Genomic DNA, 26,749 nt, shown 5'->3' on the forward strand with positions numbered 1-26,749 from the left:
CAGCAAACATAGGCCTTCTATAGACAAATGTATGAGACACATACAAGTCTTGATGAATGTTTGCCTCCTATCCCCACGCCATCATCACAGGCGCCGAACAATAGGGGGAAAGTGGACTTAAGCAATACACATGATACAACAATGTCCATGTATTTGAATAGACCCAATGTATACAAAGTACATGCATATTATCAGTGCTCTATTTAGGTACCTCAGGATCTATAGAACAGCAAGGAGCCAATAAAAAAACCTGGAACAAAGAAAAACAAGGAAAAAAGAAAACAGGGTGGAGATCCCACACTTCTGGGGGTGCAGAGTAGGGTGAGGTCAGTGTGCAGTATAGATCCTCTTAACAGTAGTGATCATACAGATAAAGTAATCTGTGGGAATCTCTAGGGAATAATATATCCAGCCTGACCAAATGTCCTTAAAGTGGTGTTCCGGCTGAAATGATACTTTTTAAATAAAAATAACCCTATAATACTCAAGCTTAATGTGTTCTAGTAACGTTAGTCTGTAAACTAAGGTCTGTTTTGTTAGTTTATAGCAGTAGTTTGTTATTTTATAAAATTACAGCAGGCCGTGGCCATCTTAAGTGTGGGCATCTGAAGCTAAACTGTATTTCTTCCTGGATCTCATCCTTGCAGATCTCGCACATGCTCAGTGCAGCACAAGCAGTGTAATAGGTTTCAGGTCAGGTTTCCATAGCAACAGCAGTGTCAGAGGAAGTTGCCACCCCTTCCCAGAAGGCATTGCAAACAGGAAATGGTGCGATGGGCCACGGCCAGGGAGGAGGAAGTGAAAATAAAATAGCCAATTCGTTTACAGTGCACAGTTTAGTGAGGGATGCTGAAGAGTTGTAAAAGTGGGTGGAACTCCACTTTAAATTTTGTCATATTCGTCCCTAGTTGTACATAACCCTTCTCCTTTTTTGCAGCATTGGCTCATTGTGCTTCTTTTTTTTTTTTTCCCATCCCTCTGAGCTGTGCTGTACTCAGAGACTGATGCTAGTGAAACACAGGATATTACACTCATTGTATTTAAAAAATACATTTTCTTAGATATTGTAGTACTGCGTTAATATGTGTGTCTGTGTGTGTGTGTGTGTGTGTGTGTGTGTGATTTTTGTTTTTATTTTTGTTTTTCCCTATGTCTGTTTAGATGTGGCATTTGAGAAGCTCTGTTAGTCTTTTATAGAAAGTCTTTTTTTAGTTAAAACCAGCCCAACCCCAAGAATGCAGGCACCCTGGGTATGGCTAAACTGTACCGTGCCAGAGTTTGATTGTTCCAATTCCCTTGCTAGTCTGCACTCACACTGTGCTTTTAAAATGAGTGTTCATCACGTGAGTGTCATCCAGACCACAATGATCACTGCTTCTGTGCTCCATCTATTGAGAGTTCTGTGCTCAGGCACTGAAGTGAATCATGGCTAGAACCACCTCTCCCAAGTGGCCCCAAATACAGTATGCTTAACCATTCCTGGGCATGGGCATTCAAACTGCACACATGCCAAAACTCATAAAATGTCAGGTTTGTGATGTAGACAAATTAGACAAAGATAAGTAATTTCAGAATTTTTTTTCAGAACCACCTTTTGAATGTGACCTATAAACTGTACAACTCGATTGAAAAACAAACTTAAATCATTTAGGGGGTGGTGGATTTAAAAAGAAAAAAACTAAAATTATGTAGTTGCATAAGTGTGCACACCCTCTTATAACTGGGGCTGTAGTTTGTGTTCAGAATTAAGCAATCACATTCAAACTCATGTTAAATAGGAGTCCGTTCCCATCTGCCATCATTTTTAAAGTGCCTCTGATCAACCCCAAATAAAGTTCAGTTGTTCTAGTAAGTCTTTCCTGACATTTTCTTAGTTGCATCCTACAGCAAAACCATGGTCCACGGAGAGCTTCCAAAGCATCAGAGGGATTTCAATGTTAAAAGGTATCAGTCAGGAGAAGGGTACAAAAGAATTTCCAAGGCATTAGATATACAATGACAGTCATCAAGTGGAGAAAATAGGGCACAACAGTGACAGAACTGGACGTCCCTTCAAAAATTGATGAAAAGACGAAGAAAACCGGTCATGGAGGCTGCCAAGAGGCCTACAGCAACATTAACCACTTCAATACCAGGCACTTAGACACCTTCCCGCCCAGCCCAATTTTCACCTTTCAGCGCTGTTGCAATTTGAATGACAATTGCGCGGTCATGCTACACTGTACCCAAACAAATTTTTTATCATTTTGTTCCCACAAATAGAGCTTTCTTTTGGTGGTATTTGATCACCTCTGCGGTTTTTATTTTTTGCGCAAGAAATAAAAAAAGACCGAAAATTTCGAAAAAAAACAAGTTTTTCTTTGTTTCTGTTAAATTTTTTTGTAAATAAGTACGCTTTCTCCTTCAATAATGGGCACTGATACGGCGGCACAGATGGGCACTGATACGGCGGCACCGATGAGGTGGCACTGATGAGGTGGCACTAACGGGCACTGATGGGCACTGATAGGTGGCACTGATGGGCACTGATAGGTGGCACTGATGGGCACTGATAGGTGGCACTGGTATGCGGCACTGATGGGCACTCATAGGTGGCACCGATGGGCACACATAGGCGGCACTGATGGGCACTCGTAGGTGGCATTGATTGGTATATATGGGTGGTACTGATGGGTACGTATGTGTGGCACTGATGGGCACTGATAGGTGGGCACTGACAGGTGGCACAGATGGGCAATGACAGGTGGCACAGATGGGCAATGACAGGTGGCACAGATGAGCAATGACAGGTGGCACTGATAGAGCATTGCTGGGCAGATCTGGGCATATCATGGACATAATAGTGCCAATCAGTGCCCATTTGTGGGCACTGATTGGCACAGATTGGGCACATGTGGATGGCCATGGGGTACATACCTGGCCATCCACGTTGCCCCTTCCCTGGTGGTCCTAGTGGCATCCCTGGTAGTCCAGTGGGGTGATCTGAGGGGGGGCTGCGCTGATAAACAATCAGCGCAGACCCCCCCTGCCAGGAGAGCCGCCGATCGGCTCTCCTCTACTTGCGTCTGTCAGACGCGAGTGAGGAAGAGCCGATCAACGGCTCTTCCTATTGACAGCGTGATCAGCCGTGATTGGACACGGCTGATCACGTGGTAAAGAGCCTCCGCCGGAGGCTTTTTACCAAGATCAGTGTAGCGGTGTGTCAGACTGACACACCGCTCCACCGATCGCCGCGGTGCGCGCCCCCGGGGGCGCGCTGCGGCATGTTATCCTGCTGGACGTCATATGACCTCCAGTCAGGATAACACAACCACTTCCCGGACGTCAATCCGCTATAGGGCGGGCGGGAAGTGGTTAAAGGACCTGAAATATCTGGCAAGTACTGGCTGTGTGGTACATGTGACAACAATCTCCCGTGTTCTTCATATGTCTGAACTATGGGGTAGAATGGCAAGGTGGAAGCCTTTTCTTACGAAGAAAAACATCCAACCCCACCTAAATTTTGCAAAAACATCTGAAGTCTCCCAAAAGCATGTGGAAAAATGTGTTGTGGTCTGATGAAACCATGGTTGAACTTTTTGGCCATAATTCCAAAAGATATGTCTGGCGCAAAAACAACACTGCACATCACCAAAAGAACACCATACCCATAGTGAAGCATGGTGGTGGCAGCATCATGCTTTGAGGCTGTTTTTCTTCAGCTGGAACAGGGGTCTTAGTCAAGGTAGGTAGAGAACAGTTCCAAATACCAGTCAATATTGGCACAAAACCTTCAGGCTTCTCTGCTAGAAAGCTGAACATGAGAAGGAACTTCATCTTTCGGCATGACAACGACCCAAAGCATACATCCAAATCAACAAGGGAATGGTTTCAGCAGAAGATTAAAGTTTTTTGGAAGAGCCCAGACCTGAATCAGATTTGAAAATATGTGGAGGTGATCTGAAGAGGGCTGTACACAAGAGATGCCCTCGTAATCTGACAGATTTGGAGTGTTTTTGCATAGAAGAGTGGGCAAATATTGCCAAGTCAAGATGTGCCTTGCTGATATACTCATACCCAAAAAGAGTGCTGTAATATCAAAAGGTGCTTCAACAAAGTATTAGTTTAAGGGTGTGCACACTTATGCAACCATATTTTATTTTTTCTTTCTCCCCCACCTGTAGAAGTCCACCTGCTCAGCTGGGAAACTGTCCGCTGATCTTTGCGCAGGCGGATGGCTTGTCCATGTCTTCTCTGCTTATGCAGACACGCAGCCTGCTGTCGTTTATGGGCGTTCGGATTTAAACAGACCACCTGTCCATTTACTCCCGATGGCCAATGTGATCTGATCCGCTAAACAGCTGAGGAATGGATACCCCATCCATCTGTTTTTCATAGGTCAGATCCTATGACAACGGGTTTCCGTTGACACCCGTCGCTCCCTGGAGGGCAATGGATGGTCCAATCCGGTCTACCTAAAAAACTGACAGGCGTACCTGACTGGTCCACCCATTTGAAAGGGGCCCAACACATACTAAAACCTTGATTATTAGTTAACAAAATTGTATGATTTTATTGTACGTGTCTCCCTGCTCAGTGGTTGTTTTGGCAATGGAGTGGACTTGCACTTTGGATGCTTATGTTCTGAAAATAATTTCTTGTAAATAATAAAACGCATTGATTGATTATCTTCTGATGTAAAATGCTTTTAGGATTTTCATGTTTCCAGAGAAAGAACAATAATTTCATATTCTTCATAGATCTCGTTCCACGCTTGGACACTCTCGATCTCACTGGGGCCAAAGTTCAAATTCACAGACTGGAAGAACCCAGGAGCACAGAAGTCGCAGTCGGGTCTCCACTGTCATACAGCCACTTAGACAAAGTGCAACTGAAGTTGTGGACCTTACTGTAGATGAAGATGGTATGTTGGGCATACATATGTTTGGAAATCACTAGGATTGCGCAATTCAAACTTTTTTTATTTTTTCTTTGGCCAAAAGCAAATATTTTAAGTGCATGAAGTAGTCTGAGAGGGTTTGCAGCAAAGATTTTTTTCTCAACCCTTTAAGATAGAGTGAGTTACCTTACCTGTGGGTTCTTGTATAGCTAACAATAAAGAGCCATTTTCTTGTTCATATTTAGGCTGCATATTCTTTCCTATGAAATGTTCATTTTTCTGGAAACTGCGGCAAAGACGTAGCAAGCAGTTTTTTTTTTTTTTTTCCTCTAAACTTGCCCGCATCATCCCAGATGCAAAGGTGTGAATGCGGCGAAAAAAAAGTTTTCCTCAATACACTGCATCTTTCACTTTTTAATAGTATTGCTAGCTATGGCTCTGCACTAGCTGCATATTTGAAAGCTTGGTGCCACTGTTGTACTTATTAATGAAAGGCATAGCAGTATGACCAAGTGTTCTTTATTATATGCAGGTGTAATTTTGTGCACAGTCTCTGCTTATTTAACCTGCGCACTTAAAAACGTATTCCCAGACATGGTAAATTTATGTCTTCTAATAATTCTTCATGTTCCATAGACCCCACAGTTGTGCCATCTACCTCTGGCAGAACTGAGTCCCCATCTATCAGCACTATTTCCAGTAATACGTCTACCTCAGAGCCGGCCTCTGATGCTGTTTCAGGACTGTCGGGGTCTTTGGCTTCCACAGTGTCTGAGTCGCCTTCAGTCACCACAAGTAGCAGTACTACAAGCATTACATCAGGTGAGTCAACACTGATATTTTTTTTTTTTTTTATTGTAGCAAAGCACCCTATCGGACCATTATTGACTTTATTTTTTTTTTTGAGAGCTATCCTGCCCATTTTTAAAGTGAAATCCTCTGTCCCTATTTGGAAAGTTTTTTATATACATCACTCCAAATTCTTACCTGATACTTTGGCATGCCATTCTAATAACTTCACCATTTCAATTGGCTAAGTGGTAGGGTCGGCCTACTTAAAAAAAGAAAAAAAAAAAAAAAACTGCTTGGACAAGCAATGAACAAAAATGACATTTCTATGTGTACAGAACAACTGCAGTGCTTTAGTTGCTAGTAAGTGATGTTGAACAAAAGATAAAGAGTGTGTGTAGCTGAAGTTTCAGTGAAATGCAACTACAAAGCGGGCTGATAATAAATATTTGATTTTGTGTTTTTTTTTTTCCCGTTAATGCATTTTGCACTGATTTTCCTGAGAGATAGAGATATAGATATCTATCTATATAGATATCTATATTTCTCTCTCTATATATAGAAAGAGAGAGAGATTTCATTTATCCTCCATTAATGTACACACAGCACCCCATATTGACAGAAAAACACAGAATTGTTGACATTTTTGCAGATTTATTGAAAAAGAAAAACTGAAATATCACATGGTCCTAAGTATTCAGACCCTTTGCTGTGACACTCATATATTTAACTCAGGTGCTGTCCATTTCTTCTGATCATCCTTGAGATGATTCTACACCTTCATTTGATTCCAGCTGTGTTTGATTATACTGATTGGACTTGATTAGGAAAGCCACACACCTGTCTATATAAGAGCTCACAGTGCATGTCAGAGTAAATGAGAATCATGAGGTCAAAGGAACTGCCTGAAGAGCTCAGAGACAGAATTGTGGCAAGGCACAGATCTGGCCAAGGTTACAAAAAAATTTCTGCTGCACTTAAGGTTCCTAAGAGCACAGTGTCCTCCATAATCTTTAAATGTAAGACGTTTGGGACGACCAGAACCCTTCCTAGAGCTGGCCGTCCGGCCAAATTGAGCTATCTGGGGGGGGGGGGGGGGGGGGGAGCCTTGGTGAGAGAGGTAAAGAAGAACCCAAAGATCACTGTGGCTGAGCTCCAGAGATGCGGTCGGGAGATGGGAGAAAGTTGTAGAAAGTCAGCCATCACTGCAGCCCTCCACCAGTTGGGGCTTTATGGCAGAGTGGTCCGACGGAAGCCTCTCCTCAGTGCAAGACACATGAAAGCCCGCATGGAGTTTGCTAAAAAAAAAACACCTTAAGGACTCCAAGATGGTGAGAAATAAGATTCTTTGGTCTGATGAGACCAAGATAGAACTTTTTGGCCTTAATTCTCAGTGGTATGTGTGGAGAAAACCAGGCACTGCTCATCACCTGTCCAATACAGTCCCAAAAGTGAAGCATGGTGGTGGCAGCATCATGCTGTGGGGGTGTTTTTCAGCTGCAGGGACAGGACCACTGGGTGCAATCGAGGGTAAGATGAATGCGGCCAAGTACAGGGATATCCTGGACGAAAACCTTCTCCAGAGTACTCAGGACCTCAGACTGGGCCGAAGGTTTACCTTCCAACAAGACAATGACCCGAAGCACACAGCTAAAATAATTGAGTTGCTTCACAACAACTCAGTGACTGTTCTTGAATGGCCCAGCCAGAGCCCTGACTTAAACCCAATTGAGCATCTCTGGGGAGACCTAAAAATGGCTGTCCACCAACGTTTACCATCCAACCTGACAGAACTGGAGAGGATCTGCAAGGAGGAATGGCAGAAGATCCCCAAATCCAGGTGTGAAAAACTTGTTGCATCTGTCCCAAAAAGACTCATGGCTGTATTAGATCAAAAGGGTGCTTCTACTAAATACTGAGCAAAGGGTCTGAATACTTAGGACCATGTGATAATTCATTTTTTCTTTTTTAATAAATCTGCAAAAATGTCAACAATTCTGTGTTTTTCTGTCAATATGGGGTGCTGTGTGTACATTAATGAGGAAAAAAATGAACTTAAATGATTTTATCAAATGGCTGCAATATATCAAAGAGTGAAAAATTTAAGGGGGTCTGAATACTTTCCGTCCCCACTGTGTGTGTGTATGTATGTGTGTGTATGTATGTGTGTGTATATGTGTGTGTGTATATATATATATATATATATATATATTTTAGAGAGAGATCTATATTTACAGCATTTTTTAACAAGTGCCTAAAGTCTTTGCACAGTACTATATATGCTAATTCATAGAACTTATGTAGTTATTTTTGGTTTTTGAAAATTGTGTAAATCAGTTTGAGGGCAAACTTTGTGACTTTCTTATTTGACGATCCATGAGCTTCCATATGCTTGAAATATGTGCATGCCGTTTGGTCTGGAGCATAGACTGTATGACCCTCTACAGCAGGAATCCCTAAATGGCAGACCGCTTTCTGGACGTGGACCGAGTAACAGTCCTGTCTGGACCTCACCACCTAGCAGCCTGATCCCTTCTCCTGCCGCTGCTGGTAAAACTCACAGCGGAGGGCAGGAAACACAGCAAGTTGGATTCATCTTCGGTTTATGTATTTGCCTGCCGCTGCTGTTAAACTCACAACAGGGAAGAAGGCCGAAGATATGGCATTTCTACATGGGGAGTGGGAGCTGCCCAACCTTTCGCTTTTTAAGAAGTGTTGGTCAGCTGCTGCCCTCAGTGCAGACCTTCTGTATCTCCTACTCTCTTCCCAGCTGTGAGTTTAACGGTGGCAGCAGGCAAATTCATATACAGTAGAGGAGTCCACCCTGCTGCGTCTCCCGCCTTCCAATGTGAGTTTTAGCAGCGGCGGCAAGAGAAGAGTTCAGGCTGCCTCCGACATGTTAGAGGTTGGGGCAATGATGTGGGGACTGAAGACACTGATAAAGGGGCTGTGATGTGAAGGACCTGAGTCCTAGAACAAAAATGAGATTTGGATCTCTGGAGACAGAAAATGTTACTGACCGGACCTCCATGAATTTTAATTCAGTACTCCTGCTCTACAGTATAGAAAAACTGGCATGCACATACTGAAGTAAATTGAAAAGTCTCTGTACACAGAGAATGATGAGATTTGCCCAGTTTGCTCTTTATTAAGTAAGAAGTTTGCATTAGTCTGGTGATTGATGGAAGCCCATGCTTCACAATGTAAGCTATGTTAAGCCATGTAGCAATGCATCATATCAGCATTACTAGCAAAAAATTGCATAGGCGTGAAAATGGGAGCGTTCAGAATGTCTATATTACTGTAAGCTGAAAGTTTTTTCACCATTATGGAAACTTTCTGCAACAATATATTTAGACTTCTCCAAGAAATGAGACCCCTTGTTGCTTTGCCATTGTGGTCCCAGCTGAAATAGAAGTGCCAACTTATGAATGCACTTGTATCAATTTGGAGAACAAGCAAATCTTAGATCTTTGGATGCAGCCAACGGAAAGTCTACCTATTTATAGATGGTGCCCATCTATGATATATTGTGTTGAGCTGAACAGCATAATAAGGTCCTATTGATAGGTCCATCTTTTCTTTCCATTATTCCAATTTAAAGTGAACCTGTGTGCAGAGAAATATGGGAGCTACGATTGCATGTTATTAGGCCTTAACAGGACGTATATTTTTAAATCTCCTCGAAGCTGGCAGTGTTTTTGCAGAAAAAGTGCCTGACGTTTGTAAAGCGTCTAAAGCTTTTACAAGCTTTTACAAGCTTTTTGGAGCTTTTACAGGCGTCAAGCTCTTGGGCATTCATTTTATTGGCCAGAAAGAATTTATTCTAGCCATTGAAACAAATTAATGCTCAAGCCCTAAACATACCTAGTGTTTAGCTCGTTAAGCAGCTTTTAGCAGCATCGAGCGTTTTTTCTGCCAAGACTCTGCTGCTCTGGAACTCACTGGCAAAGGGTTTTTTTTTTTTCTTCCCTCTAAACTCTTCTGCCACTAAAGGCTGCTAAAAGCTAATGTGTGCACGGACACATAGGATAACATGCAGGGGAGGAAAAAAAACGTCCAGGCACCCATAGGAGCAGCTGTAAAAATGTCCCGTGTGCATAAAGCCTTAAGCCCTGGTGCACACACCAGTGCGGCTTTACATTTGCGCTACTTTAGCGCAATTTCAAAGACTCAGATCAGTGCGATTTCATATAACAGTCTATGCAAGTCGCAATTAAATCTGAAAAAAGAAGAGCAGGACCCTTTTTTAAGGTTGCTGTGACATAAGTCGCAGCAATTTGACCGCTTCCATTGCCGGCAATGGGGTGCAACTTGTCATGCGATTTCAAACCTTCAAATCCCAATGGTTTGAATGAGGGATATAGGTGTAAGCTCCAGGGCTGTCATCTTTATCCTGCTGTCCCTGACTTGGAACAAACATGCATCCAATAAAGTCTAAAAAGTTCTCTTTTTTGTATACACTTTAAGGTAAGTGATTCAGGAGACAATCGTGTCATGATTCAGAGCCTGCACCTTTAAAGCAGAATTCCAGCTTATACCTAATTGGCCTTAAAACTGTCCCTTTCCCCCTCCTAACACCCTTTGCTAACTAACTTGTGTAAGAAAGCTGTATATACTTAGAGGAGCTTCAGTCTGGGCAAAACAAAAAAAAGTCAGCTACAAATACTGTAGCTGTTAACTTTTAATATAAGGACACTTGCCAGTCCAGGGATCCAGCGATAACGGTACCCCAAACCGATTCTTTAATCGCCTTCGGGTGCAGCCGCTGGCATCTTCACTAAGGGAAACCTTAGTGAAGATTTCTACTGCACATACGCGAGTTGCACTGCTCTTTCTGAATGGTCCCGCTGTTCGGAGACCTGTGTGTGTACCTGAATGAAGCTGGGGGAATGAAGAGGGGTCGGACATACTCAGAGATTGCTGTGGCCAGGCCCCCCACCCCCCCAAAGAAGTGCCAAATGTGGTGGGGGGGGAAATGAACAAGTGGAGCTCCACTTTAACTATTTTCAGGCTGCTCTGGTCAGGTCACGTGATCTCCACGTCAGCAAGTGACATCTGCAGGGTAGAGGAAAGCGTGCACTGATAATGGCTAGTAAAACCCAGAGTGGTGACACCACCTATAGGGCTCAATGGCCTGTTCGTTGTCAATTCATCCTCTCCCATGAAGCCACGCTGGCTGACAGGGAAGCCAGACCACATGACTTGACCGGAGAGGAGCAGGCCAGAAAATAGCTAAGTATATACATTCTTCTTACACAGGTTAGATAGCAGCGTTGTTAGGAGGGGGAGGAGGTCGTTTTAATGCTAGTTAGGTGTAGGCTGGAATTCCACTTGAAGTGCAAACCAGCAATGTCTGCTTCCATATTTATATCCTTAGGTGTAATCTTTAGGTACTCAGAAAGTAGTATTGCATGCAAGGTTTTCCGTGCTGATATTAGGATGGGGATCTTGTTTAGCCTTTTTTCTATGCCTTTTTTTCTGTGGGAATCCTAAACAGAAGTGAAGTGTGTGATGAAAATGACTCATCCCTGATTTTCAGCTTCGATACCCTTTAAACATTTACAAATTATCCATGAATGTTATTCAGTTTGATTTTACATGAGCCAGTGTGTAAAAATGGTGTGTTTTTGGATAATGAAGCCCTGCAAGATGTCCTATATGTGACAAGTGTAACGCCATCTAGAGAATATTTTTAACTCTACACGGATGTGCAGACTATAAATAACGAACATATGTTTTCATTTAACTTTGTAGATGAGACCAGGACTACTGGCACTAGCACAGATAGTGGCCCGCCAGCATTGCCAAGATTACCATCTTGTTGTCCTGAGCATTCACCTTGTGGAGGATCCTCACAGAATACTAATGTCATGGGACATCCTCATTCTAGTTGTTATCCATCACATAGTCACCACTTTCCACACCATCATCATCACCACCATCACCCTCCTACTGTCCCCCTGTCACCTTCTTTCTCAGAGTCTCTCTGTCCTGTGGAAAGAAATGCTCCTGCCCCTCCACCTTGTGGATCAACAAGCAGCTCTTCCTCCACCTATCATGACCCGGTAAGAATCCTCAAAATTTAATATGGCCCTTAAGAAGTTGTGTGTTTTTTGTTTTTTTATTATTGTTTTTTATTGAATTGTAAATTAAGTCAGTATAATTGTTTTATACTGTCACACTTAACAATCTACTTTACAGTAGAAAATGACTTAATATTCATAATAACGTTGAAGCGTATGTATGCATGAGTAATATATAATGGCTGTACATTTTTTGTGGGGTTAAATTAACACATGATGACCGACAGTTGCTGATTGCTTAAAACCATGAGCAATAACTTATACAGCTATAACTCCTTAAATCATGTTTTTATGGACTTGGCCTTGTGCACAGTGGGGGGGGGGGACACACCTTGGGTGAGATTTACTAAAATTGGCGCACCCAGATTTTGTTGCAGCTGTGCATAGTAACCGGCTATCTGCTTCTAGGTTTTAGCCTCGGTTCACACTACCAAGACTTGTAATGCAACTTGAGAGTTTAAAGTCGCATGACAAGTCGTGCCCCATTAACTGCAATGGAACCGTCAAGTTGCTATAACTTAGAAAAAGGTCACTTCACTACTTTTGGTGCGACTTCATTATGACTTACATTGCCTTCTATTAAATCCCTTTTACACTGGGGTGTTTTTCAGGTGCTTTTGGGCTAAAAATGGCGCCTGAAAAACACCTTCTTTGCAGTCTCAGTGTGAGAGCCCGAGTGCTTTCACATTTGGAGCGGTGCACTTGTAGGACATTAGAAAAAGTCCTGGAACAGCATTTTTCGGGCGTTGCGGGAGCTGTGTCCGCACCTCCACCACCCCTGCCATTGGAATCAATGGGCACTGCTGCCAAATCGCTTTTGCAGGCGCTTTTAACCCTTTATTCGGCCGCTAGCTGAGGTTTAAAGCGTCCTGCTAGCTACTGAAAAGCACTGCTATTACAGCGGTCAAGTGCCGCTTTACCGATAAGACCCCAATGTTATGACAGGTGACCTTATCCTTTTTAAAGTGGTTCTAAAGGCTCAAGGTTTTTAACGTTGATGCATTCTATGCATTAAGGTAAAAAGCCTTCTGGGTGCAGCCCCTCCCTTATATAATTACCTGAACCCCATCTCAATCTAGTGATGTGCATGAGGGCAGCTTCTCTCCTGGGTTGCTCTCTCTCCTCGTTGCCTCACACAGCAGCAGGCACCTTTGGCTCCTGCTTCAGCTAATCACAGCCAGTAAGCCAATAAGAGGGACGGGGGGGGGGGGGGGGGGGGGGTTGTGTGAATGGACTGTGGCTCTGTGTGTGAATGGACATACAGAGCGAGCGCAGCTCGAGAGCGAGCCTGCTCAAGTGCCACCATAGCAAGAGGCTTGCTATTGGGCGCACTCAGTATGGGGGAGGAGCCAGGACCGCTGGCGGGGTACCCAAAAAGAGGATCGGGGGTGCTCTGTGCAAAACTGTTGCACAGAGCAGGTATGACATGTTTAATAATAATTATATATATATATATATATATATATATATATATATATATATATATATATATATATATATATATATATATATATATATATATATATATATTAGAATCATTTTAATCTTCCTTTATACCCTTGCCACCAAAGGTATAGTTAGGCAGTATCCTGGTCATAGACATAGTTACCAGCAAGAACCCCCTCAACTGCATTTTATTTATGTGGATTTAGCACATATTTTGTGAGTGTAGTACCCTAGGAACTATGATAGATTTTTTTTTTTTTTTTTTTTTTTTTTTATATGTAGCTGTAAGATATCTTGGAATAAAACCTGTCTTGATAGACCTGCTTGTCATTGTTGGCCTTTCTAGAAAATTCTGGTTGTCATGCTGATCTAGTGCTTTCAGTAGACACTGACCTAAAGGACCCAGATCAGGTGTTCTTACTTGACTTGGTGCATGGTTGTGCCAAGTCATTGACCGCTACAAATTTCATAAAGACATTGAGAATGGTAGGTAGGGCTACACTATTCTCTCAATATGGGGTTCCTTTAGGAAAGAATTATTGAATAATCTCATGGTTTTATCATTTTATGTTTCAGCAAGCCTTGCCTGTGGATTTAAGCAATAATGGTATTCGAAGCCACGGAAATGTTAGCTTTCATAGCACATCTGCGTTTGATCCTTGCTGCCCTGGCTCATCATCAAGGTCTACAGTTTATGGACATCAGTCAACTGCCAGTACGGCACAAACTATGGCTATTGATGGCTTTGGACCTGGCTTGGTAGCCCAGACACAGCCACCTTCCCAGACTTCTCTTTCATCTTGTCGCCATTACATGCATTCTCCATGTGAGTATATCTATTCACATAATCAAAGTGCTTAAAGAAAAACTCCATCTTTCCACATACGTTACATAGTTTGTTTGGGCCAAGCTAGCCCAAATGGACTATGACCCTCACTAATCGGTGAGGGTGCTAGATGTGCGATATAAACTGTATGTAGCGGTCTCATACCCCGAACACAGAAGAGTCTACTGCAGCAGGGCTCAGCCATTCAGAGCAATCAATGTATTTTGTCAATGATTACAAAGCTTCCTCTGTTTGGATAAGTCAGAGGTTGTGACATCAGCCTGCCTCTCTGACTCAGCCAATCAGAGGCAGCTTTGTATTCATTGATAGAATGCATTGCTTGCTCTGAGCGCCGTGCTCTGGCTGAGCGCCACTGCAGTAGACTCTCTTGTATTCCGGGTGTGAGACAGGAAGTTTTCGACTCGCAGCCGGAATACAGTGCGGTATTCTGTATGTAGCCGCAGCTACATAGTGTATACCGCACGTCCAGTGGCCTCACAGGTTAGTGAGCGACACAAACAAACTTTGTAAAGTGTGTGGAAAGATGGCGTTCTTTAAAATGGAACTTTAGGTGTTAAATGGCAGCAGTATTTTAAGGTTGCATCTCCTGGTCCCCCCCCCCCAAACCTCCTCTCTCGCCTGTGCAGCTCTTCACATGTAGTGCCACTAAAGTCAGTGGCACTTTAGTGGCACTTTTTTTTGGCCACCTGCGTCACATTGGTATGTCACATTGGGGAGGTTACCCTTCACTTCCTGTCCCATAGCCAAAACAGAAAGTGAGAGGAATCCCCCCCCATGTAAGGGAATTCAGGCATGTCGCCATAACTAGTGTCTCCATTGGAAGGTTTCCCCTTCTATTCTCTTCTAAGCTGCATAAGGGGCTGGAGGGGTCGAGAAACGGCAGTAAACTACTCAGAGATGTCATCACAAATCAACCATTTTAGAATTGTCAGGCTGTTCTTCCAGCACAGCCAGAAAACTTACCATGCTGGGATGGATAAGAAAGCAAGGGGACTAACAGGATCACCAGGTATTTCACACCAAGGAAGCAATACAAAGAACAGGATACTTTTTAACACAATTACATGGTACAGCAGGCACATCAGGAATATGAAATGTTAAGGTAACACATTCTTCAAGTCCTGCTAAGTTGATTACATGTGCAGAGTACAAAGCTTGTTCACGACTTTCACTTATACAGCAGTCATTTTTATATTTTTGAGGTTTTTCTTTATTTTTCACTGTAATCTGCTTGGTTTTAGTATTGTTTTGATTTCTTTTTCTTCTGCTTGGTTTTTAGATGCTTCACTTACAAGGCCTCTTCACCACCAGACACCTGCCTGCCCTCATTCTCATGCCAACCCTCCCCCTCAACCACCCCCACCACCTCAGATGGACTATGTTATTGCACATCCAGTAGCACCTTTTCATCCATCTCTTCCAAGCCTTTCTTCAACACATCCTGTTCCTCCTCCACCTCCTTCCCACCATTTCACCAGTGCTGCTGCCCCTCTCTCACAGCATTTGTCTACCACCCACCTGTCCCATCATATTTCTGCCACAGCACCTACAACACAGAGGTTGCATCCTCACGAAGTTATTCAGAGGATGGAAGTTCAGAGGCGGCGACTTATGCAGCATCCAACGTAAGTATTCTTCAGACCCTCAATCGCACTGGCCTGCAGTGTTTTCATTTGATTAAGGTTCTAAACCTCATATTTTCCAGGCGAGCTCATGAACGCCCACCGCCTCATCCACATAGAATGCATCCTAACTATGGCCATGGACACCATATTCATGTACCACAGACAATGTCCTCCCATCCCCGGCAGGCTTCTGATAGGTCTGCCTGGTAAGTAAAAGGATTTCTGAATCCTAAATTTCTCATAATTTGGTTGTTTTTGTATTTTGCTTACAGACTCTACATGTTACTTTTAATCAGATCAGAGTACTTTATTAATTCCAAAGGAAAATTATTGCCACACAGCCACACAACAAAGACAACACAAGATCACAATGAACAGAACAAGACACGACTGGGTGCAGTGCGATTTCAGCCTATTTATTTGAATAGGCTGATATTGCACTGGATTGCACCAGAAGTAGTGTATGCAGTACTTTAAGAATCTCACAGCAACTGGATTGCATGGTACCACTTTATGATGCGATCCAGTGCAGGCATACTCGATGTGTTTGCGACCTGCATTTGGAGTGTCATTAACACGGACACCTGCTGCAGATGTTAGGTGCAGTGTGTTTTGAACATGGTGTGGGAAACGCGCATGGAAAGCAGGTTTCATGCTCCGCATTCTAGTGTGCACTGCATTTGACTCTGGCACAATCCTTTTCCATTACACTAAGGTTTCATACCTTTGTTTTGAATGTTACATGTTCCTGTACCCATATAGCCATACAAGCATTGAGATTAATATCCTCCTATTCCACTTAGAGGTTATTGCAAGTTGTTTTAACTAAGATGGATCATTAAAACACACATAGTTGGGCATATTAAAGCAGTGCACATTGCGGTGACTGTGCAGTAACTCTTAGCAGCCAGATTTCACGATACTGTAGTCAGATAAAACCTAGCTGGTTTTGGTTACTTTATTTTTCACTGAATATGTGTTGTGTGCTATAAACGATGGTGCCTGAAGTATGGGGTTTTTTCTTTTTTTGTGGAATACAAATTTTAACGTGTTTATCCTAAAATATGGCGGGCTACATGTATGCCCATGTTGTCAAGCATTAAAGCTTAAAGTGGATGTAAACCCGAAATTTTTTTTTTATTTTTTTTTTATGTCATAATGTAGAGTATAAGATTTCCTATCATTTGAGCCCAGTCTTACCACAAAGAGTTAATCCATCTCTGAGCAATCCTCTTTTATTGTTCAGTGAAATTAATCTTGACAAACAGAGAAAATCCTCCCCCTTGCTGTGAGTGACAGGTGATTTACGTCTCGTGCACTAACCTAAGACATGCATTACTTTTTAATTCCCGCCCCCACTCCTTTCTTCAGCAGTTCTGCAAGGATTGGCTGTTCCACACCTCAGCATGATTTGGCATGCTGAAGTCATGTGGTTACTTTCCTGTCTTTTCACTGGATGTTAGAGAGAAGAGCAGAAGTTCAGTGAAAGAAATACACAGGAGAAAATGCATATTGACACGGAGAGTTTAGAAGTGGGCGGGGAGTCTACTGACATCACAACTCCACCCACCGAGCTCCAGACAACAGACCCACCCACAGAATCTGCAGTTTTTCAGGTCTCATAACAGACAGAGGGGAGACATTTGATAGGTAAAGATACATGCAGGAGGCATGTATATCCTTATAGATAACCCCTATGGCAGTAGTTTAGAAAGGATGACATTGGGTTTACATCCACTTTAACTCTAGGCTGACCCAAACAAACTATTTGCTACACTAACAGGCGCACCTGTAGGTGTATCATGCACCATTCAATATGTTGAATCACTATTTATGTGTTTTGTAGTGCCAACACCTTTTTACCTTTTTGTTCATTATCCCTTTTGAGTCACGATTTAATATCACAATTCAGGCGCTATCATCAGCCACATTGTTCTATAACAGGAGCATCTGCTGGGCGTGCTGTGTAAATTGTATATAGTCTGAGCTACATACAGTATAGAGCAGGTTGTTCTGGGACTTGGATGAGAATTTCCAGTCCTGTTCCCAGAAAAAAAATAAACTACTCCCAGCCCAGGCTAATTCTGACATCTCTCCTACATGTAAAAATTTAGAGTTTTTAGCGTTAGAGGTGGTCTAGCACTAGAATTATTTCTCTCAATATAACATTTGCGGCAATACCTTATATGTGTGGTTCTAACACCATATACATATGCGGGCATGACCTTCGTATGCGTTCGCTTCTGGACAGGGGTGCTTTAAACCCTTTTTATTTTTTTTTTGTGTTTTTGATGACACCCTTTTGTATCACAAGAAATGTAAACCTCCCTTGTGATAGAAATATGGCATGACAGGTCCTCTTTATGGAGACAGATCTCCCCTCTACCCTGAGATCCCCAAAAAAATGATCTCTGCTTTCCAGAAAAAAAAAAAAGCAGTGTTTACATCTGCCTGAGCGGGAAGTGACATCATGACATCGCTTCCCGCCTGCCAGGACCATAAAAATGGCCAGCTCTATGGTAACCCTGTGGCACCACCAGATCAGATATTGGGTTCCCCAATCACATGGGAGAGCCCAGAGGGGCAATCCAATGCCTAATAGGTTGCTCAGATGGCTTTTACAACAGACAAAATTGCTGACTGAAAAAAGATATGTAGCTGCAGGCATTATCCCGGTATAACAGGTGAATGCTGCTCAGCCATTTATTGACAGGTTTGCATTCTATGAATGAATTCAAAGCTTTCTTTGGCTGAGGTGGAGATTGTTGCATCATCTGCCAACTTTTCCGTCTCAGCCAGTTACAGGAAGCTTTGTATTTATCGAATACACAGCTGCCTATGAATGGTGGTGCAGCTCTCAGTCATCTCCGTTTAGTTCTAGGAGTGGGACTAGAAGTTTCCATCCCATCCCATGTTACTGTATACTGGATGTAGCAAATGCTACATATAGTTTTATATAGTGCACATGTTCGTGTAGTTAATTTGTGCCAGCTTGGTCCAAACAAACTAGTCAAGGGGACAATAAACCTGTAGTTCGGCTTTAACCACTTGGCCTCCGGAAGATTTACCCCCCTGTATGACCAGACCATTTTTTGCGATACGACACTGCGTTACTTTAACTGACAATTGCGTGACGCTGTACCCAAATAAAAATGTTTTTTTTTACCCCATAAATAGAGCTTTGTTTTGGTGGTATTTGATCACCTCTGTTTTATTTTTTGCGCTGTAAACAAAAAAGTGATACGTTTTGAAAACCATTTTTTTTTTACTTTCTGGTATAAAACATATTGAATAAAATTTAAAAAAAAATTGAATTTCTTCATAAATGTAGGCCAATATGTATTCCGCTACATGTTTTTGGTTAAAAAAAAAAAAAATCCCAATAAGTGTGTATATTGGTTTGTGTAAAGTTATAGTGTCTACAAACTATGGGATATTTTTATTTTTTTAACTATTAATGGCAGCGATCAGTGATTTTTAAAGCGGGACTGCAATTTTGTAGCGGACGTACTGACACTGGCTGGGAAGGGTTAATATCAAGTTCAATCAAAGGGTTAACAGTGTGCCTAATCAGTGTTTTACTATAGTGTGAGGTGCTTTCACTAGGGGTAAAGTGCAGGGATACAAATTCCATCCCTTCCCACCTGTCAGAATGGCGTTCTGCCTTGTTTACATAGGCAGATCGCAGTTCTGTCTCTCTGCCTGACGATCAGCGGAAGCCAGAGGACATTGAGTACCCAGCACCTGCCCATCATCATGCGCGCCACCTACCCAGAAGTGCGGGATCACGTGTGTGTCTATAGACTCGATCCGGGGCCCAGCTGCTCCCCTGTAGGAGTAAAACTGCTATAGTGCCCGATCATTACCGATACCATTTGCATTCCTTAAAAAACTTCAGTCGCTAATATATAAATACATTTGGGGTGGTAGGGGATGCAGAGTAGCTCACTCCACACTCTATATTTCCAAAGGGAAGGGAGGACTGGGAGTTCCCCACTTTGTGAAATATTATAGGGTGGCTCAACTGGTACAACTTTACCAAATTTTTTCTACAACATACCAGTCCCTCACTACCAATAGACCTCCTGCTGTGGCTCCCGACAAGAGAACGTCGGGCCATATTGTGCCCGCCCTTATCCCACTCCCTGCGTCTGTGGGACACGGTGAACAAAATACACCCATTGAAATCTTCTCACTCTCCTGTAGCCCCTATACTCAGTAACCCACACTTCCCTCCAGGACAAAATCCCCAGCAATTTACGTGGTGGGTTAACAAAGGCCTTTATAGGATAGCACACTTCATAGATCACAAAGGGATCAGGCAACAGGCTTATTTTCGAGAGACATTACAGATGCCACAGACGGAATCTTTCCGTCTACATCAAATCACTCACTTCATCAAATCCCTAGCTACTGATCTGATAGACATAACTACTAGGACCTTGTTTGAGAATAAATGCTTACGCAGAACTGAGTCACGGGGAGGGATCTCTGAGCTCTATGCCCTCTTCAATACCCAACAGACCAAACTTTCATACCAAATAGCATGGGAATCTGATTTAGGTGAGACTATAGAGGAGGAGATATGGGGGAAATGGTCGACCATGGTGCATAAGGGAATACTCAATACTTCCCTGGTGGAGGGAAACTACAAGGTGTTGTCCAGGTGGTACCTTGTCCTGGCGAGGATGTACCCCGGAACTTCACCCCTTTGCTTTAGAGGATGCGGGCAGGAGGGTACCATGTTACATGTTTGGTGGTCCTGTCCCAAGATCCAGCGCTTCTGGATCAGAGTATTCACCTTGGCCTACTCAGTGACAGGACAAAATCTACCTAAAAATCCCAAGACGGCACTATTTGCAGACTTGCCGGACGGGACCCCTAGACCTCTCCGAACTCTCATCTTCTTTATTTTTTCAGCAGCTAAAATCACAATAGCACGAGCATGGAAAACTCCAGTGGTCAACCTTGCACTGGTAAAGAATAAAATATCTTGGATCATGGTCAACGAAAAATTGGCCAGTATCCTTAAAGACAGACAGGCCAGATTTGACAGGGTGTGGTCCCCCTGGATCAAATACCTCCAAGCCCCATAGTCTCTAGAACTGTATGGTGGGGGACCCAGGCTGAGGGAAACGGCTTCTTCTTTGGATTCTGGACCTTTATCTTTTTTCTCTTCCTCTCCTTTCCATCCTCCTCCTCCTCCTTCTTCTTAACCTTACTTTATATCACTTCTCTTCTCCCCTCCCTTTCTTCTCTTTTTATGTTTAAAAGACTCTACTTATGGATACAAGTGGAGAGTTATGGAGCCTCTCTTTCCTTGGCCCCGATGGAGGAACAAGGTAAACTAACTTTAAAGTCCTAACCTCCTTTGGCGCCAAGGGCCCTGATACTGAGATATACTAAAGGTACTACAACTTGATTTAATATTACCAAGAAGTTAAGAGTACTCCGCTTACGAGGCAAACTTATCTTCTTTATCTTTTCTATTTTTTTAGTTTTATTTTTATTTTCATTTTTTATTTTTTTGATAAACACTAATGATATATGGAACTTATGTTATTCGAGACCCTTTAAGGATAGGTCTACATTAGTGTCCTTATGTCCACAGAGCGTACTAATACTCACATGTTTCCCCCCCTTTTCTTTTTTTCTTCGTGTTCTGTACAACACTTTTGTGTCATTTGACAGAAAATATGATTGCTGACTGATTGTTCATGCCATTTTGTATAATTTGCAAAACCTTTAATAAAGAAAATTGAAAAGAAAACTGCTATAGTGCGGTTGGCAAGCGGTTAATTAGGAAAACAAATATCTTGGTCTAATAAAGTTTGTTATTCCGCCATACAAACATTTTTCTAATCCTCTGTTGTTAAATTATTTTTTTCGGTTACAGGGAAATAGCAATTGAAACTGGAGTGACTGCAGCCCCCTACCAAACTGGTCCTTTACATCCCCATCTAGCTCACTACCATCCACCTCCTAGACTTCACCATTTGCAGATCGGGGCCTTGCCATTAATGGTAAGATATACGTTCGATTGAAAGCTGATTATTCACTCTTAGAATTGTCATTACTGGTGCTAACTGTTGCACAAATGTTGGATCTCTCTCGAATTATAAGGTGAATAAGGTGAATTACCTTTTCAGGTTTATGATTTTGGAGGAATGCTCTGTTGGCAATTAAGCTATTGGAAGATTAATAGCTTACCTCCTTTTTGAAAAATTCCTCATTGTTTTTTTTTTTTTTTTAATGACATTATGCCTGCACCGTGTTGTAATTTCAGAAGCCATTTCGAAAAGTGGGTAACATATTTTTTTCCCAGAGCAGCAGAATTGCTAAAGAAAACCGTTGCTTACAATTTTAGAATCTGCCATGAGATCTAGATATACAGTATACACACAGTGTATTGTTTTGATGCAAGGATAAGTTATGAGCTGTAGATTTGTAAGTAATAAACTGTTGCAGAGTTTATAGAAATCAGAGTTTGGATAATAAACATTACGTTTTACTGCCTAAACAATCCACATAGAAAAACTGCTCTCAACCAAATTACTACAGTTGCCCTCAAAGCATGGTAATCAGAGTTCAATGTTTTAAATATTAGGGCAACTAATGTCCCACCACATATTAATATGGTTGGTATTCTTTTTCCCTGCCACTTCTTTCCTAAAAGTATTGTCTTCACAGTAATATGACTGCAATTACATTCTCCTTATAGGATGACAGCTGTGGTTTTCTCTTCCATATCCGTGTAACACTTCCCTCTTCTCTCAGTATTTTAGATGGTGGTCAGCCACCTCTCAGCCAGTTTCCTTCAGTCGTATGCACACAGTGCATACGTCGCCTTAATCTGGGTCCTTTCAACTTGCCCACAAGCTTACTCTACAGCAAAAAGGTGAAAGGTGCCAAATGTGGCACCAGAGGTGGGGGGGGCGGGGGCATAAGCGGACCTTCCACTTTTGGGTGGAACGATGCATTAAAGTAGAAGTCAAAACATTTTTTATTTAGTTTTGGACAAAGTGGGAGATGGACTGACAAAAATAAAACTGACAGGGGTTAAAATCCCCATCCCCCCCGCCTTACTCAATCTAAAAATGAGTATTTAGTTCTACTTTAACAAGGCAGTGATAAGAAGCAGTTGTCTTGATCATCTCAAAATATACCACAGTCTCTGAAGGAAATTTGTTTTAATAAAAATTGGCAAAATTCAATCTTAGCTGAGCTCCTCTACCTAATGAGTGGAGGCACTTGGTGAAAAATCTGTAGCACTTCCACAAGCAACATTCAGAGATGTGGGGACTGGCAGCACATGTATTTTCTGGATCACTGATGGACAAATCAGATCATTTTGAATCTTTTGCCTCCCTGCAGTGTACCACGCTTAAGATGAAACTATAAACCTACCAATGTATCTCTTTCCTCAAACTGTGTGTGTGCGCTTTTCTGTCTATATTTTGTTGTAGTTTACTTTCTGTGCATTGCCTCCTTTCATGTCAACTACCTGGTTGATCCTACCAGTCCCTCTGCTTCTAAAATATCTACTGACTACAGCAAGCACGGAAACACATTCATGACTGGTCAGTTTATGGATTGCATTGCTTTTGACACATACAGAATGCCATGCCCATGTGCAGTGTGTCTGCGTCTCCTAAAGTCTGCCTGCCACGCCCCCAGCCCAACCCCCCCCCCCCCTCAGTTGATTGACGGAGACTCCTGGGTGGATCCTCACTGTCAAACTGCAGTTTTTAGTCCTTGGGGGAGTGCTGAAAGGAACTTCTGGATTGCAGGTCAGCCCTTGAAACATTGCACACACATCTTGTGCCTGCCCTCTGCCATTAGGAGGAACTACTGTAAATAAGCTTTGTGATCACGTGACTGTAGACTAAACCTACACGAAAAGGTACTTTACGGTCTTTTTTTCTAAAATAAATGGGCTCATATAGTAAACCTACAATTTGCTGTTTTACCATAGGATTTAATTTATATGTGTTCACATATATTTTAAGATGACAAACACAGGATAGAGAAAATATTAGAATATGAAAGATACAATTTGCAAGGTAAACATTAGAATAATAAAGCAGCATACATTTTCTAACACATTCTTGTTTTTTAAATAGACCTTCCATTTGGCTCCCATTCACACATGAGCATTTTTCTGCTGGTTTCCCTATGCCTGACTTTGCAGAATCCGAATATTTTTAATTGTTCCTATTTACACTTTATCCCATACACTGTAAAAAGTACATCAGCTTTGAGTGTAGTCGGGTTTTTTTTGGCTCCATAGACTTTAGTGAAAGTGCCAGTAAATACGGGCCACGGCATTTTTTTAATGCATGAAGAATCTCCTTCTCCTATAGAACTGCTCTCCTTCCCTGTCCCATCCCAGAAAGCAAACTCTTGAAGCTTGATACATGTGCAAAACCGCATGAAAAAAATGCTTCAGAATCACCAGGAATAGGTGGGAATGCAGCCTTAGGAAAATATACATTTGTTTGTCATATACTGTATATTCCTTCCCTCTGCCTTTTGTGTTCCCTGAAAGCCTACACTCACAATGAATACAACCTTTGTTCACACGATGAGATTATCGGATGAATGATCTTTTTTTTGTTTTTTTTGTTTTTTTTTTTTTGCATTCTAATCTCCTTATTGAATGTGAATAGTTTACTAAAGTACGAAAGCTCTCGTACGACTGAAAAAAATTTGGTAGTGTTGTAATGTATTTGTATTGTATTTTTGGATGAAAACTGCACCGATTAAAACAAAATAGTATGAGCTGGTATTGTACAAAAAAAAATTTGTACTGTCGGAAAATTTTTGACGACAGCTGTGTACAAACGATCAGATTATTGTAGGATTTCTTGGAAAGCGGAATTTTTCGTCCGCTTTTCTCATCGTATGTACAAGGCCGTAGGGTCCTCTATTTATTGGACCCACACTAGGTGACCTATTTGTACTTTTTATAAAATATAAATTTGGCCTCCAGACAACAGATTAAAAACTTTGGGAGCGCTTGGATTTACATTTCTCATACACTTGTAAAAATTAAAATATAGCGCGTACATAATAGTATAGTGCCATTTCAATGAGTGCCTGTTAAAATCGCAGTGCTAATATTAATTTCTGAGTTTCTCATCTTTAAACTGTTTCCTCTTCCATATCTTTCTATTTCTATATCTTTCTATTATTTAAAGTGGAACTTTAGTCTGAAATTTAAAGTCCTGCTAGATTACTTCAGGCTGGCCCTTTTTGTGGGTGTAGCTATGTAAAACAATGAAAATAAGTGTCTGTGCTGTTTTAAATCCAATAATACACTGTGTCCCCCTGCTCTGCACATGCTCAGTTGCTCTCCATTTTTGGGCACTGCCTAGTTTGTAGAGGCCTTTCTGCTAACAGCCTTAAAGTGGAATTAAACCCTCCTATCATTTACAGCCAAGGATGGTGCTTCTGTTTGATCTGCTACTGCCAAGGTGCTGCCCATGTGATCAGTTATGACACCAGCCATTTGACAGTTTGGTTGAGGACACAAGCAGATGTGACAGTTGGCAATCCCGCCACTCCAGGAATGTAACCATTTTTCAAACCATTTAAATCAATGGGTTTAGTTCCACTTTGATTTACTGCTGTAACGTAAGAAGGAATGGGGTAATGCGGGGGCCAATTTACAGCATATACTAATTCTGGTAGCATAATTATTACGTTTGTTCCTTGCTAAAGAACGTTATTTTTTATCAAGTTGTTATGGGTAAAGTCCTGCTTTAATGTAAAGATTGGCTGCTACAATTCCTAACTGCTTAAAAGCTAATAAAGTGAGCTACACAAGTAATGCATTGTTTTCAATAGGTTGGCTGACCAATTGCTTCTTGAGAAGGAGTAAAGTTTGACCGTTTTTATAGCACTGCAAAGCAGGAAGCAGAGCCTGCAAATGGAAATGTATATTCCCCTCTGTAAATGAATCCTTACAAAACATGTTCAGAAACAAGGTTCTTAAAACGTCAAACCTCTTAACAAGCTCAGTAAGCTAACCTAAAAAATATTAAATAAAAAAAAACTACATTCCCTTGAATTCCCAAAAATAGATTCAGCGGTCGCATTCATTATAAACATGCTGTACTTAGTACTTCATATAAAACAAGCCCTTAAACAATAAGTTCACATTTTGCGGGTAATAAAAATGTGCATTTTATTATTTTTTCATTGCACTTGAAATCAGCAGATCACGGGTATAATGTCAGGCTTCTGTCTGTTCTCAGTCAGCGGTTTGATAAAATACCTCTTGTATGGGCAGGCAGTTACTGAACGCCAGGAAGAATCGGTGAACTATGAAAGCGCTTACCAGCACCCTCGCAGTTCTTTGAGACCTACAAGTTGCGGCAGACGATACTTGAAGTTCATAATGATGCGGCTGTGTGGGTGGAGTGCTGTTTTCAGACTTGGCTGTCACAATGGAGGGATGCTTTACTAACATGTTACACCCTGAATATGGGTGTAACCGGCTACTAAAAGTGAACTTCTCTTTTAAACCAGAAAGAGGCTTTTTTATTTTGTTTTGTTTTTTTTTTTTTACCTGTGTAAATGAGAGTGGTTCTGAACTCCTGTCCTCAGGACCCACTAACAGGCCAGGATTGCAAGATAGCTGAAATGCATCACAGGTGATATCATTTGCTGCTCAGTGATTGCAGTATTCTAGTCTGCATTTCCCCAAGGTAATACTTAAAACCTGGCCTGGTAGTGGGTCCTGAGGACAGGAGTTGAGAACCACTGGTGTGAATGATCGCTAAAGAAAATCAGGGATGTGTTGAGAGGGAAACTTGGGAACTGATTTGCATTAATTTGCTAGATGCATCCTTATTAAAATCTACAAATGAATTACTTGTTCCAAGCCTGTAATGTCATAAGACACAGTAAAAGTTATTTTGGCAAGTGTAAGTGAAATGTCTATATTTTCAGAATTTGTATGAGCTGACAAGCTAAAAATGCCCAGGTTGGCTTTAAAAGTGTTCATGAATCTGTTGACACTGTAAATCGCATGGAACATTTTAACCACACAAGGGGAAAGCTGTCATAAGCA

General features: G+C 41.9%; 1 protein-coding gene across 6 annotated transcripts in view; it reads left to right on the forward strand.

Annotated features, from left to right (window-relative positions):
• Positions 1 to 26,749, forward strand: part of RNF111 (ring finger protein 111) — a 96,185-nt gene that overhangs the window by 59,330 nt on the left and 10,106 nt on the right. For 5 of the 6 annotated variants that reach the window (XM_073618824.1, XM_073618823.1, XM_073618825.1 and 2 more), the window contains exons 4-10: positions 4,740 to 4,903; positions 5,516 to 5,701; positions 11,426 to 11,736; positions 13,777 to 14,026; positions 15,327 to 15,672; positions 15,753 to 15,878; positions 21,569 to 21,695. In XM_073618824.1, the coding sequence (XP_073474925.1) occupies positions 4,740 to 4,903; positions 5,516 to 5,701; positions 11,426 to 11,736; positions 13,777 to 14,026; positions 15,327 to 15,672; positions 15,753 to 15,878; positions 21,569 to 21,695 (1,510 nt within the window). The remainder of the gene's footprint in view (positions 1 to 4,739; positions 4,904 to 5,515; positions 5,702 to 11,425; positions 11,737 to 13,776; positions 14,027 to 15,326; positions 15,673 to 15,752; positions 15,879 to 21,568; positions 21,696 to 26,749) is intronic. The other variant, XM_073618828.1, reaches the window with a different exon arrangement.

Source organism: Aquarana catesbeiana, linkage group LG03 (assembly GCF_042186555.1).
Source record: "Aquarana catesbeiana isolate 2022-GZ linkage group LG03, ASM4218655v1, whole genome shotgun sequence".
In the NCBI taxonomy this organism is placed as follows: domain Eukaryota; kingdom Metazoa; phylum Chordata; class Amphibia; order Anura; family Ranidae; genus Aquarana; species Aquarana catesbeiana.